Source organism: Hippocampus comes, unplaced genomic scaffold, assembly GCF_001891065.2.
Source record: "Hippocampus comes isolate QL1 unplaced genomic scaffold, H_comes_QL1_v1.1 scaffold230, whole genome shotgun sequence".
In the NCBI taxonomy this organism is placed as follows: Eukaryota; Metazoa; Chordata; class Actinopteri; order Syngnathiformes; family Syngnathidae; genus Hippocampus; species Hippocampus comes.
The window spans coordinates 674,147-688,738 of NW_017837215.1; the positions used below are offsets into that span (position 1 = coordinate 674,147).

General features: G+C 41.1%; 1 protein-coding gene across 4 annotated transcripts in view; it reads left to right on the forward strand.

Annotated features, from left to right (window-relative positions):
• LOC109508958 (roundabout homolog 1-like) overlaps positions 1 to 14,047 on the forward strand; it is a 72,626-nt gene extending 58,579 nt beyond the window's left edge. For 3 of the 4 annotated variants that reach the window (XM_019858897.1, XM_019858896.1, XM_019858899.1), the window contains 24 exons: positions 504 to 512; positions 711 to 835; positions 929 to 1,094; positions 2,877 to 3,082; positions 3,163 to 3,244; positions 3,619 to 3,787; positions 3,885 to 4,051; positions 4,280 to 4,401; positions 4,822 to 5,056; positions 5,431 to 5,552; positions 5,728 to 5,899; positions 6,628 to 6,825; positions 7,524 to 7,550; positions 8,322 to 8,361; positions 8,527 to 8,681; positions 8,781 to 9,134; positions 9,207 to 9,326; positions 9,410 to 9,545; positions 9,921 to 10,073; positions 10,364 to 10,719; positions 11,325 to 11,465; positions 11,581 to 11,802; positions 11,893 to 12,044; positions 12,385 to 14,047. In XM_019858897.1, the coding sequence (XP_019714456.1) occupies positions 504 to 512; positions 711 to 835; positions 929 to 1,094; positions 2,877 to 3,082; positions 3,163 to 3,244; positions 3,619 to 3,787; positions 3,885 to 4,051; positions 4,280 to 4,401; positions 4,822 to 5,056; positions 5,431 to 5,552; positions 5,728 to 5,899; positions 6,628 to 6,825; positions 7,524 to 7,550; positions 8,322 to 8,361; positions 8,527 to 8,681; positions 8,781 to 9,134; positions 9,207 to 9,326; positions 9,410 to 9,545; positions 9,921 to 10,073; positions 10,364 to 10,719; positions 11,325 to 11,465; positions 11,581 to 11,802; positions 11,893 to 12,044; positions 12,385 to 12,399 (3,644 nt within the window). In that variant the 3' untranslated portion in view covers positions 12,400 to 14,047. The remainder of the gene's footprint in view (positions 1 to 503; positions 513 to 710; positions 836 to 928; positions 1,095 to 2,876; positions 3,083 to 3,162; positions 3,245 to 3,618; positions 3,788 to 3,884; positions 4,052 to 4,279; positions 4,402 to 4,821; positions 5,057 to 5,430; positions 5,553 to 5,727; positions 5,900 to 6,627; positions 6,826 to 7,523; positions 7,551 to 8,321; positions 8,362 to 8,526; positions 8,682 to 8,780; positions 9,135 to 9,206; positions 9,327 to 9,409; positions 9,546 to 9,920; positions 10,074 to 10,363; positions 10,720 to 11,324; positions 11,466 to 11,580; positions 11,803 to 11,892; positions 12,045 to 12,384) is intronic. The other variant, XM_019858898.1, reaches the window with a different exon arrangement.
• The last annotated feature ends 545 nt before the right edge of the window (positions 14,048 to 14,592 follow it).

Consider the following 14,592-nt stretch of genomic DNA (forward strand, 5'->3'; position numbering starts at 1 on the left):
AATCCAAATCCTTGACATTTCTGACAACTGTTTATAAATCAGAGAGGAGAACTAATCCTGTCTCCTAAGGTTACAAATATGCATGAGTAAACCACTTACTACTGTAACTGAATATTTTAATTTAAAAAAGCCTCGGCGAGGAAAGGCAGCTTTATTTTTATAGCGCATCTCATACACAGGGTAACTCAGTGCGCTTCAAAAAATTAAAATAGAACAATGAAAAGCAACGTGTGCTTGAGGGAAAAAAAAACTGAATATAGAGCAACTGCAGGTATCCAACCACAACAGCCCCCAAACCTTCTTAGCCAAATAAATTACTGTTATCGTATACTTTCCTTTTTGCATTTTATTTCGTGAAATAAAATATATATTTTTTAAATTCCATTGCCCTCCCTCATTAAAGAAAGTGACAATTCTTGCATGACTTACATGAGAACTGCATATGACCTTTTGTGCCTCCATTACTCATTACATTGTTATTTTCTGTCTTTTTCGCCATATAGTCAACACTGGTAAGTTTGTCATCCATCATTCACCTACCATCAGCCAGCACCACTGTGTCATCCTTATATATCATGCAGCATGTTGTGGTTTAGCTCTGTTCAAAAGAAGGTAAATATTCACAGTTTATAATGTTTCAGCGCACACGGGTTTTTAAAGAGTAAATTTTTAGGCTGTTTATCATAATTCTGACCCTTCCTCTTCTGCAGTGCCGCCAGCATTTGCCTTACGTCCCAGGAACCAGGTGGCAGCGATAGGCAGGACTGTCACCTTTCAGTGTGAGGCCACTGGAAACCCGCAGCCCGCTATCTTCTGGCAGAGGGAGGGCAGTGAGGTGAGGATGACCTTCGGTCTTTCCGTATCTCCTACCAAAGACGATCAGTGCAAATCCAACTCATGACTATATTCTAACGCTCCCCCCTCGCAGAGTCTCTTGTTCTCTGCACCGCAGCCGTTCAGCCGTGTGTCAGTCTCCCAGATGGGCAGTTTGACCATCACCGACGTTCAACAATCTGATGGCGGCCTGTACAGCTGTCAGGCTCTGAACATTGCTGGCAGCGTTATTACCAAAGCACTGTTGGAGGTTACGGACTGTGAGTGACAAAGGCACATTTTGTTGACCAATGTCATCATTTAAAGGCCACAGACCGGTAGAGAGGCCGAAAAAAAATTGTCACCTGCACAACCCAATTGTATTTGTATTTTTTTGGCCCCCTGGATTCAGACGTTATTACAGTTTTGAATTAAGCTTCAAGCGCCTCATTTTAATTGTATTTGATTGTATTGTATTAAATAGTGATGATGATGATTGGCAATGAGATCACAACACTACTACTAATTTTAGACTACATTCTACTAACATTAACATTACTAATATTAATACAACAACATCAATACTACTCCTATTACTACTACTACGACTAAAAATAATTCAACACCAGATAAAAACAAACCTTGACTGTGGTTAAAAAAAAAAAAAAAAGAAGCAATTTGAATACCGTGCTTGCCCCAGTGATTGCACACCACCAGCAATATTTACAAGCTCCCAATTAAATGACCCATGTGCTCACATGTGCATGTCTCTCTCTGTTTTTATTTATTTATATATTTAAAAATTAATGAGAGAAACTGCCCGAAGGGTTTTTAACTCGATATTCAGGCCTACCGCTAGATTGGAGGTATTGGTATGCAGCTTTCACTCCTCATAGCACTGATGCAGTGGCTTTAAAAAAGAAAATGAAGGCATCGACAGTATATGAAAGCTGGGAGAGGTAATGGGAATAAAGAAACGCCTGGTGTGGTTTTTTTTTTCTTTTACCCATTTTGCTGTGATCTATTAGCACTCTACTTTCTCTCCATCCCGCTACATCTCTTTCATCCCCATTTGGAGGGCCACATTTGTATGGAAATAACCAGTCCTTAATACCTCTGGCCGTTTTAAAGGCATGTTTCCATCAACTTTTTTGGTTAGTCGTATTTATTTAGAACTCCTGTCCCATTTCGCCGGGCTTTAAAATGTAAGATGGGGAGTGAAGAGGGCTGTGTTATCTTAGTCAGGCTGCGCTTGAAGCCGCCTCCATCACTACCTACTGCCGAATGAATGATTAGTTGCTCTGCTGGAGGGGATAGTTGATTTATTTTTCCTCCACTGGCTGCGCATCCCTCTATTGTTCTCTGGCTTTAGTAACTTTCCTCGAAATATCTTCCATATCTTATCCGGTTTTCATTTCCAAGCAGTATTTTCTGTTTCTTCCACTCTCAGAATGACTCGGACATCAGTTAAAAGTTTTTTTGTTTTTTTTTAAAATTCAAATCATAGTATTTTTTTTGTTTTTCACAGTTGCTTTATCCACAGAATTGTACATTAATTCGACGATAAACGCATTAATGGACTAGTTATGGATTAGCCAATTTATGTTATCAATTCATTGTTTGGTTTTTTTGTTTGCTGATTTGATTTTTTTTCATGTAAAAAAGCCAAACAATCAAACTAATAAAACTAATGTTTTATTCTCATTGCGGCGAGATATTAAATTCTCTTGAAGACCAAAATCATGGATTCTCCTCATGGGTGAATGCCAGTGTGATTTTTTTCCCCACTCGTTTGATCACTTATAACACAATACAGTACTTTCCAAAATAAAACTGTTGACAAGCATTCTGCCAATGTTCATGTCCACATTGGAATTCATCCAGGCTTTTCTAGCATCAGACAAATGCCTTTGGTTGCCTAAAGAAGACCCAGTTGGAGTTTTATGTTGTGCATAAAAAGTACAAAAACTAACCTCAATACTTGATGTGTTTAGTACAGGGATTATTAAATACAAAGTACGTGTATTTTCATTCATGTCCTTGCATGCTTCTGTTTCTTACAGCTGGCTCGGAACTGCCTCCCCCTGTAATTAGACAGGGCCCGGTCAATCAGACTGTTCCTGTGGACAGCACTGTGGTATTGAGTTGCCATACAGCTAGCATGCCACCTCCTTTGGTCCAGTGGAAGAAGGACGGTGTGGTGCTGTCACCAGTGGACACACGTTTATCCATAGCAGAAAGCGGGTCACTCGAGATTCGCCACACAAAGGTACAGCACCATGGTGGCGGTGTCATTTGATAATGATCACGGAGCAACTAATACTTGCCATTTTATATGCCTTTCCAAAGCTGGGAGATACAGGTTTCTATACCTGTGTGGCTTCTACTCCCAATGGAGAGGCCTCTTGGACGGCATATTTACAAGTCGACGGTATGTAAAGGTTGCTTAAGGGTCTATTTAGTTGACATTTAGTAGGGCAAAGTAGTGTACGGATTACTCCATCAGTAAGCTGAATGATTTTAAATGGAATTCAACACAAAATATCCTGGTCACATATACACATCTGGCAAAAATCACCCACCTAAATGTCATATTTCTGTTCTGGTAAAATATTACAATGTTTATGAGATTTTTTGCACTTGTGCATGTCAGAGTTTGGGGTCATTGTCCAGACCAGTCGACCTTCCGGTCCCGACCTGATGGCATCTGGCAAAACTCACCCACCTAAATTTTGTCATATTATATTTCTGTTCTGGTCAAACATTACAATGTTTAATGAGATTTTTTGCATTTGTGCATGTCAGAGTTTGGGGTCATTGTCCAGACCAGTCGACCTTCCAGTCCCGACCTGATGCCTGGTGCTCCAACTAAACCAGAGATCACTGACATTAGCCCCACTTCCGTCACTCTTTCATGGAAGCCCAGCACCAATGGTGGGACCATGCCTACGTCTTACCTAATAGAGGCATTCAGGTGACGTGTAGATTATTGGCCATGCTCATCATCTCTTTCCAGTACACTCTCCCTTCATTATATATGATTAAATATGTCCTTTTCATTTCTTCCGCAGTCATACTTTAGGCAGCAGATGGGTGACCCTCGCTGAGCATGTGAAGATGCAGACGTTTGTACTGAAGAACCTGAAGCCTGGCACCGTCTACCTTTTTATGATCAGAGCTGTCAATGCTTACGGTCTCAGTGACCCCAGTACCATCTCAGATTCGATCCGAACACTCGGTAAGTGGGAACATTGATTTTATTTTTTTTCCAAGTCATGCATTTCTTTTTGTTTTTTTCACCTCTGCCAATCAATATATATATATATATATATATAAACACACAAACACACACATGCACACACCATTTGGTGGCAGAGCCGTGTGGGTTCCACTCTCAGAATGTACAATTTTAGTTCGTATTCAAACATAACCGCAGCGTTTTTTGTCTCTTTTTTTGGACCAAAAGACAGCACTTATACAGCTGAGGGAACTGATCCTCGCCACATCCAGAGGGAGTTGGGGGATGTGGTGATCCACCTAAACACCCCCATTGTTGTATCATCTTCTGCGGTCCGGGTAAACTGGATAGTAAGTGGACTGAAGTAACTATACAACATTTGTTCTATGAGAATTAAACATGATGGGAAGTAGTAGTTACAGCTTACAGATGTTGTTTGATTGTTCTTTAGCATGAATTAAGTTGGAGAGTTGTGTGTTGCACCACTTTAGTTATTTCGCTCATGTCATCATTTGTGGACCACATTCAGTATCTCCAAAATAATTTTAAAAAAATAGCCAGAATAAGAAAAAGCTTGCTGATACAAATATGGCCAAGAAGAAAATCAAGTCAAGAAGTAGAAAACAAAGTCAATAAAAAGCACCTTACAGTTAACTGAAGCATGAATGAAGTCAGGAAGCAAACATTCCTTTGACGGCTACTTATTGTTTAGAGTCTGTTTGCTAAGGTGTACAACCGACATTGATTATTTTTGTTTTCTTCTGCACCAGGTCGAGCAGCACTCGCTGTACATTCAAGGCTACAAGCTGTTGTACAGGCCCTCGGCTGAACACGGTCAACCTGAGGGCCGGTGGAGTGTCCTCGATGTACGTGCCCCACATAAGGACGGCGTGGTGATCGGTCAGCTCAAGAGAGGCGCCATCTACGAGTTCAAAGTGCGTCCCTTTTTTGACGAATTCCAGGGAGCTGACAGTGAGGTGAAAGTGATCAGAACGTTGGAAGAAGGTGAATATCTGAGATTTATTTATTTTTTCCTCCAATTCACAGCTGGAAGTTTAATAACGCTGTAGTGCTATAACCGTGTTTCGATCCAATATCTGTGGACTGATATCTACAATGAAATCAGGTATTGCGGTGTTTTCTCGGACAGTTCATAGTGTAAGCTTGCTTCTTCTGCAATCAGAGGTGAATAAAAAAAAAAAAACATTCAAAAACAGTATAAGGATGATTTTGGAGTGGCACCTTCAGAATGTATATTTCAATGTGTTTTTTAAATGTATTTTTTTTTTTATCATGAACAACGAAGGACATTTATTTGGTTGCAATGTCTCTCATTGTTGGTGAGTTTTTACCTATCGACATCTGTTCCTTCATTGCAGCACCAAGACAAGCCCCCCAGGATGTTAAAGTAACAAAGAGCGATACAAACGGCACTGTAATCCTCATATCATGGAAAGCACCTCCAGTCCCGGAGGAGGCAGGAGTTATTCAGGAGTATAAGGTATAAACGAGGATACCCGCCCTTCCGTCCCCACAAGTCATGCTTCCACTCATGTGTATTCCCATTTAAAGTCTAAACTGCTTCTTTGTGGTACCACTAATGCCACTCAGTGCTATAGATTTATCCCTAAGGCAATCGCTGTCACTTTCTCTTTGTCACCTTCTCTTTTTGACAGATCTGGTGTCTGGGCAATGAGAGTCGCTATCACGTCAACCAGTCAGTCGACGGCTACACCTTCTCGGTGCTCGTTCCTGGTCTGTCACCTGGGATCCGCTACAGCGTTGAGGTCGCGGCAAGCAATGGTGCCGGACCTGGTGTCAAGAGCAAGGTCACGTTCTTTCAGTTTGGTAAGGGTCCTACATAGTACAGATAAAATTATGGGGAAAAAAGTATTCGATAAGGACACCTAGCCATTACATCAAAATGGCACTAATATGGAACAAATTATAGAGGAGGCCTCCGCTTGACAGAAAGTCAAATGCTCAGTTTGTTTTGTGCAGTGCTGGCCAGTCATTCTGGATCTGTAATAGAACTTCCCGAAACCATTCCCACAAAGTTGGAAGCATACACTTGCCGATTGTCTTGGGAAAATGAAGGATTAAAATTGAGTGGTAATGAGAAGACTAGCCAAACTAATATATCCCAGGTCACTTTGGGTGTGGATTGTCGCCAGTAAAACACATGTAAACAAACAACCGTTCAAACTCAACTAATCTTTCGTTGACCTGTGAACGCCGCACGGATTGGAATGTGGGAGGAAGCTGGCGTAACGTCCGAACGATCAGGTGGACATGCTCACCCATATCCAGCGAGCTGCTCCAACCCCATATTGAATGCATCTATTGATTGCGTGATCTATGTTCATGGAAATTGGTGCTAATTCCCATCTGGTGTTTCCTATCCATTCACCGCCAGTGTTTCGTTATGTATGATGTTTTTCAAAACCCAATCAACATTCATGGAATTATCAAATCCAACACATCATAAATGAAGTCTGCACCCTTGCAATTAAAACTGACTCTCACATTTCAGTTGATTTTGTCCAATGTACACTGTCTGTTTTTCTGTTTCCTAGACTCTGCTGGCCAGATGATGGACCTCAGCGAGGGAAAGGACACCCTGTCACACATTTCAGACGTGGTGAAGCAACCAGCATTTATTGCGGGCATTGGCGCCACCTGCTGGTTCGTCCTGATGTTTTTCAGCGTGTGGCTCTACCGTCATCGGAAGAAGAGAAGTGGCCTCAGCAGCACATACACCGGCATCCGCAAGGGTCTGTGAGATTCATTTATCCATTCATTCTCCAAACCGCTTATCTTCACTCGGGCTGCGTGTTCATATTTAGCAATGCGTGTTCGAGTAATTCTTAATTTACTGCATCATTTTATGGGCCAAGTAATTATCCTTTCGCAATGACTTGTGTACTAGTTCTTAATTTACTGCATCACTTCATGGGCCAAGTAATTATCCTTTCGCAATGACTTGTGATTTGTATAAATATAAGCACGGGATCTACTTCTGTTATTGATTTTGAATAATTTTTTAAATAGCTTTTTAAAAAATTCTGTGGAGGGGATAATGTTCGGTAATCTGTCTTTTGGAACTAAGACTGAAGACACAATTAGGTCTTGCTACGTGCACACAACACAGACGTTTGAAGGCTGACCTTTCGATGCTACAACATGTCATTTCCCCACTGCTGTTTGGACACTCAGGCCAGTCAGCCTGCCATTACCTTTGCCGCAGTACCCCTGTTAAATTTCCCTTGTCCCTCAAGTCTATGATTAACCTTTTCACATGCCTAAGATATTGATGATTGATAGCATGCTTTTTTAAAAAAAATCTTTGGCTTGAAGGATGATCATCAATACGGTGGGCACGCAGCACCAAATAGATGAAGAGACGAGTCGCGATTGTTTTTGCGTGCCATTTTAATTACATTTACTTACACTCTTTTGTCTGTCCGAACAGTGCCGTCATTCACTTTTACACCAACTGGTAAGAACAATATCGTTACTTTGCCTGTGTGGATGTTTTAATTTTTCAAGATAATGATCGGTACTATGCTAGAATACCATGTGCGGCCAAAAGTATTGGCAGACCTGGCTATTCTATCTTAAATTTTAAGAAGTCAAAGTATGGAGTTACTCCTATTTGCAACTTTAACAATTCCCAATCTTCTGGGAAGACTTTGTACTCACTTTTGAAACGAGTTGATCCAACGCAACTACTGTGTGATCTGAGTGAGAGGTGTTGAAGTTCCAGGCTTTTATTGTATTCCACACTACACAGATCCAAACATGCCTTTAAAGGACTTCCTCAAGCTGTCCCTAACTAAGTTCCTAGGTGTGTCTACTGATGTCGTAAATTCATCTTAAAATACAATTCACCAATAATACAATACAATGCTATGGCTATTTGGTCACAATAGCTACCTTTGCAGGGATAAAGATTTGTACACGGGTCATTACCAAGTTTGCTTCAGCAGAGTAAGATAAAATCATGTATTCTTCGTTATCCAAAATAGATACGAGGCACAAATGTTTTTCAGACTCGATTGTGACATTAAGATAAGGCATTTAAAGAATGTGAGGTTTTTTGTTTTTTTTTTGCCTCCGTGCCTGTTAGTTACCTACTCCGACTATATGCCCTCACTAAAGTTGCTGTAAACTTTTGACTTTTCCTGTCTGTCATATTTCTTCTTTGCCCTCGGCACTCCCTGTTTGTGACAGCCCATCAACAATGAATGTTTTCCGCCTCATTTTTCAGTTGCATATCAAAGAGGAGAATCTGTCTGCAACGCTGGCAGGCAAGTGGTATTTTGATTCTTGGATTTCAATTGCAGCTGCTTGGTAGAAACACTAGGAGGCGCTGTCTACCTGTTGTAGCATTTGCAGAGTTCTGTGTGTTCGTTCAAGCCGTTAGAGCATGCAGTAGGTTTTGAGTGATGGCCCTGTGGTTGTCTTTGTTGCAGACCGGGTCTTCTGAGTATGGCGGAACCTCTGAACCAGCTGTGGCTGCCAGACAATTGGCCGAATACATGTGCCAATCATAAGGACTGCAGTATCAACTGCTGCAATAATGGGAATGGCACCAGTGACAGTAACATGACAACATACAGCAGACCAGGTTAGTGCCTGTCAGGACTCTGACATACCATGTGTAATAAATCAAAACAGCTGCGACTGGCTTCTCATTGATATTTTCGCTGACGTATGCTCTCGTTAGCCGATTGCATTGCCAACTATGGAAAGCACCCAGACAACAAACACGGGGGACAGCTTGGCTCCGAGACAGCGATTTACACCGACGTGAACCTCAGCGACAAGCTCAATGAGATCAAGACATTCAACAATTCTAACTTGTGCTATGCAAGTCCAGGAGGAGATTCATCGGATGCATATGAACCAATCCCCTATGCTACCACCCAGCTTATTCAGGCTAGCATTAAAAACAAGGCTCATGCATTGGAACCTATGGACATGCCTTGTTGGAATCAGCCACCAAATCCTCCTCCACTACCAAAAGAGATGGCCACACAGATGCAATACAACATCATGGAGCAAAACATTCTTAATCAAGGTAAAGTAGGATCAATTATGCCTGAGTGGATAAAATAAGCTGTTACGCGGTTTAACGCTACTCTTCCTTCAGATCATCCACAAGGAAATGAAGGCTTAGTCCATCACAAAACCATCCCCTACAACCATAACCAAGATCACAGTATGGTAGGCTCGCTCCACAGCTCAGACAGGGGTAGCAACAGCACCTCAGGTAACGCTCAGGGCCTCGGTTCTCACATCCGTACCGAGTTGAAATAAAAGGCGCGCACTTTGACATTTCTACTAATTTCACAGGAAGTCAAAATCAAAAGAAAGGACCGCGGGCCATGAAGACTCCAAAACATACTGCAGTTAGCTGGGGAGATGCTCTTTCTCCTCCTCATGCTATTGCCTGGAACGGTGATGAGTACAGCCTCCCCATGGAGAAGAGGTGGACTTGTATTTTAATTATTTACAAATCCCTTCTTTGTCTGCTGCCCCCTGGAAATGCAATGACTCTTCCAAAGAGCCCGGCTGAGGTTAAAATATGTGTTGTGACAGTAGAACAAATCAAATGTGCAAAACAAAGATCACTCTTCTTAACAGACTACAAATATGCGCCATTCACACAAATCATCAAACTCATTCACTCCCAAAGACGTTTTTAAACGTCTTTTGAGACTTGGTCTAGAATTGGCTGGTACTGAATGAGTTTTAAGTACAACCAAAAATGTAAACCTCAAATGAACAGTCGGGATTTTGTACTGATTATACATTCACTGTATCCAGTTACAATTAATCATATCAGCTATTTTCTGTGGTCCAGTTTTGATCCAGAAAAGAGAACAGAAGTCTGCCCGACTCCACCAATTAGAGGGGCAGCATCATCTCCCGCCGACATGTCCTATAGTCAACAAGCGACCGCACACCCACAGGGAATCACCAGCAATGGTGTGCATGATGGAATCAACCACCTCAGGTAACCATTTTTTTTTTTTTTGGATCAACACAATGAACTATTTCATGAAGATTAAATGCAGCCTGTACATCTAATGAGACCGGATAGAAACCAAAAAAAATTGCCACTATAGTAATAATGTTTATTATTACCCTAATGCATGCTGTGGTTTTTATTTTATTTTTGTTGACTACATGTTTTTGGAAAGACCTCACGCGCTGTCATATATGGAAATGTATATTGTGACTGGACAGTAAATGTATTTAGAAGCCACCAATTCATCCTTGCCGTCTCCCCACCCAAAAACACAGCTCTACCCCTCTGTACATGGACACCGATGAACAAGAAGAGGATGCAGAGGAAGAGACGGCACATCCCGAAAACCACTATCATCTTCACAAAAACCAACAGCACAAGCAAAAGTTGCCTCACAACTCCCCGCACAAACTGCTTCTCCACAGGCTGGAACAGACCCCCGCCTCCAGCACCGGGGAGCTGGATAGATCGGTCACAGGGTCCATGGTGAACAGCTGGGGCTCTGCATCCGATGATAACTTATCATCGGGCAGGTCCAGCATTGTCAGCACCTCGGAAGGATCTTTCTTCACGGATGGAGATTTCAGTCAGGCAGAAGGCTTGCGTATGTGCAGATACCCAGAGGAGTCAGGTGAGGTGATTTCACGGAGCTCAAACATTTTAGCCAGACCTCTTTTTACAGAAATAAGACAAATAAGAGATGAAAATGCGGGTGTCCAGTCCGTACACTCCCAATACACATATAAGTATGGCTTGGTCATATACATTTTTAAAATTCTAACTGGCACACATTAAAAGTACTCATTCAGGCAATTTCAGTAAAGTGTTCAATCCGCACTTCCCTTGGCACACTGTAAAAGTACCCTTGAGCAAGATACTGTTCAGTTGCTTCGCACACACCAAAACATACTTGCGAAAGAATATTGGGAGGGTGAGATGAGAACAGACAAAATGATTATAAAAACTCATGTCACTCTTCGAAACACACAAAGTATACACCGACAAAGTCAATTGAAACGTTTGTTTTGAATTAAGACCTGGAAGAACAATTTGTATCGTGGTCCTTCAAACTGGCAACCCATGGACTTTGAATACCTATTTGAATTTTTTGGTGCATTACATTGCCCTCTGTACAAGAAAAAAAAATGAAATGACCAACTTTAAATGGAAACGTACCATAAAAGACATTTCTTTGGTCAACGGGTTCATTTACATTTTATTATGATTAAATCTCAGGGCAGCGACATCAGCGACCCAGCAGTCCCATGTCCACAGACAGCAACATGAGTCCTTCAATAATGCAGAAAAGACCCAGAAGGTACAAGCAGAGCCAGTGTGTGCAACCAAGCTATCATCCCAAAGATGCCTTCAATGACGGTAAAATATCCGGAAAACGCCGGTTCGGGGAATGTGATCTAATTCATCTCTCAAGATCTAAATATTTGGATTTGCGTGTGCTCTCCTCTGTCCCCCAATCCCACTGCCTCGCCAGACTCCCTCATGCCTCTGAATTTCCCCAGTCAGATGTCCCATAGTGACTTAAGAGTACGGGGGGCCACGTTACCCCGGATGGGTTCTGGAGAAGCCCGGGGCCGGAGAGGCAGCACCGGGACTCACCGGATCAAAGAGGAACCTTTTGAAGATGGCGAGAGCCAGGACGTAGAAAAGATTCTACCAAGGGGAAAAGGAGGCAGCAAAAGCAAACAACACTCAGGTACTGGAGAGACAACGTTGCTCTTTTTGCAACATGTCGAATGTATGCATTTGTCAACCTCAAACACTTTTTTTTTTTTTTTTCGATCAGAATGTGGGGACGTTCTTCTGTACAGTCGCCCCTCTTTCCCATCGGGTCCAGCTCAAAGTGAGCATGATGACCCCAACGTATCCAGCATTATACTTTGTGACGACTCGAGGGCCAAACACAGAGGGCAGATGGAGTCTGTGGGAGTCGATGAGGTAAGCCACCAGTCAAAATAGACAACACCATGACGATATTTCAGAGCTATTGTACATAAAGGAATAGAGAATCATTTAGCGCAGAGAAGTAAGGTGACGGCTTCCTCATTTTGGACCTCATGACAACAAAGGGCAATTTTACACTCCACGAAATAAATATTGTGATCAAATAGTTCTTTTGCATGTTCTTGACAAGTTTTTTAAAGTATAAGCATTATGTCCATTTCCCCACCAAATAAATCTAACCGATAATCAGCAAAATGTCATACTAATGAAAAGGATTTTATGGAAAGAAACATTTTGCCTAGCAACGCGCTTCAGTTTCTCTCTCTTTTCATAGTTCCTGAAAAGTTGAGAACCTTTCTGATGACACCGCAACATCTGACACCTGCTTCACTGAAGGACTCGGGGTGGGAGGCATGGAGGGGGAGGGGGGACAATAATGAAAAGACTAAAATACTGCACAATAAATGCTCTTTTTCTATGTCAAATTTCTCACTCGATGTTGGTTTAAAAAAAAAAGTGCTCATGTTTATGTCTGTGGACTTTATTCTGGCTGACCGTCTGTCTTAGGACTGAAGAAACATGTCACCCAGTGATGTAAGATAAATGCGCACGTTATGGCCGATGTGGTTGTCGACAAAAAAATGTTGTAAAATGATGAGCGTTACTCGTGTGTTCTAAAAATGCTTGTGTCATTTCCAGACATCTTGTAAATTGTTTACTGCCACAGAAGTGCTTCAAATTGAAATTTGATGTGACAGTGTTAATGTTTTATAGGGTGATGTATATCTTGTCCTCGGTTGGTTCTACTTTGGTTAGAAAAGCACAATCACTTATTATTATTATTATCGTACGCATTTTGTGGAATTGTGTAAATCATTTGCTAATTTCACTTGATTCTGAGAAAATGAATGTTGATCTCAATTGTGTATCCACTTGCGTACATTTTTAAGCTGCTTTCATTCAGAAGTGAGATCTGTGTATTGTGGATTCTTTTTTTTTGTTTGTTTTTTCTTTTTGCATGCACATTCTCCTCATGGATGTATTACTTCAAGATTCTGCTCTTGGCCTGGTTCTTTTTTGTTTTTATTCTCCGTGAGTTCAGTTTGCCTTTTTTTTCTCTTCACTTGACCTTGGCCATAACTTTTTCAAATTAAGTCTGCTCTCTTTGTTCTCTTATTAATCTCATCCTGAACTAAATACCTAAAGTGCATTCATGAGGCACTTTGCCCGCAGTAAATTGATGAAATCCGGTTATCTTGTGAAATCGCAAAGTTTCCCCTCAATATATGACATATGCTTTTGAATGACACAGTCACGTTATTTTCCATGGCCATAAATGATTGTAAGTCACACTACATTGAACCAATCCAGAGCCAGAAAAAACAAAATGGACATTGTGTATCATACGTTTCCAGTGGTCTTTTTTTTTTTTTTGCAACACACGGCAATGCATCCCGGCAAACCAGGCGTGTTGTCTTTTCAAGAACATGAATGTAATCACTCCGCTATATTCTCTGGGATTTCTGTATTTTGACAGTGATGTAGCTGAGGCCAAAGGTCAACTTGTTATATGACTTATTTTGATCAAGTTCTTTCTGATTTGAGACGTAACTAGGGTGAAAGGTCATATTGGTCATTTTGTTTTTTCCGAACATCACTCGACCAATTATCAACCGATGGTCCTGACTGCTAATCAGTGATTGCTTCAACTACACACTTGTCTGCACCCGTTTTCTACTTTTGTAATCTTCCTGAACCAGTCATGCGCAAAATATTCAACTCATTAAGTTTATTTATTTTATGCTTCAGCTCACAGTATTGAAAGCTTATGAATTGTAAAGAGTAAGAGCAAAGAGGACGCTTCAGTCTTGTGGAAAATGTTCCGTTCATTTCTTACAGAGGTACTGTACTGTTATGGAAAATTGTATACATTTATTTGGAAAATAGCTGTCATTCTGTCCCACTGTTTACAAATTAAACATGATTTCCAAATGCCACTGGATTTTTGTTGCATGTTTGTGTCTTAGCGCCCAATGTGAACTGAGCCCTTTCTGTGAAAGGGAAACTTGGGATTCAAGAAAATGTTATAGTCAGGAAAACTATTTAATGTACCTTGCTTATGGACATTCTTCAATTTATCACCTGCGTGCTGCAGTATTTTCAAATCATGTAGTTAGAAAGCTACATTCTTGGATCCTGAATCATTTAGCAAAGAAAGGTGAGGTCAAATGAATCGATGAGCTTTGATTCTGGATCCCATGACAACCATTGGCAAAATTACACTCAAATAAATACTTTTATTATAAGGCCCTTAGCACTTTAAACACTAGTATCGTTAGGAATGTTCAAATGTTACTTGAAGATTGTCTTTACAGTTTAAGGTTTTTATGAGTTTGACCTTTGATAGAATAAATTCACTTGACATAATTGCCCATGGAAATTCCTTTGCTATTATAAGGTCAATGACCGGCGTCACAGATCTTGAGAATGAGCTGGAAATAGTCACCATTTCCATATTATTCCGAATGCCACACAGAAAAAA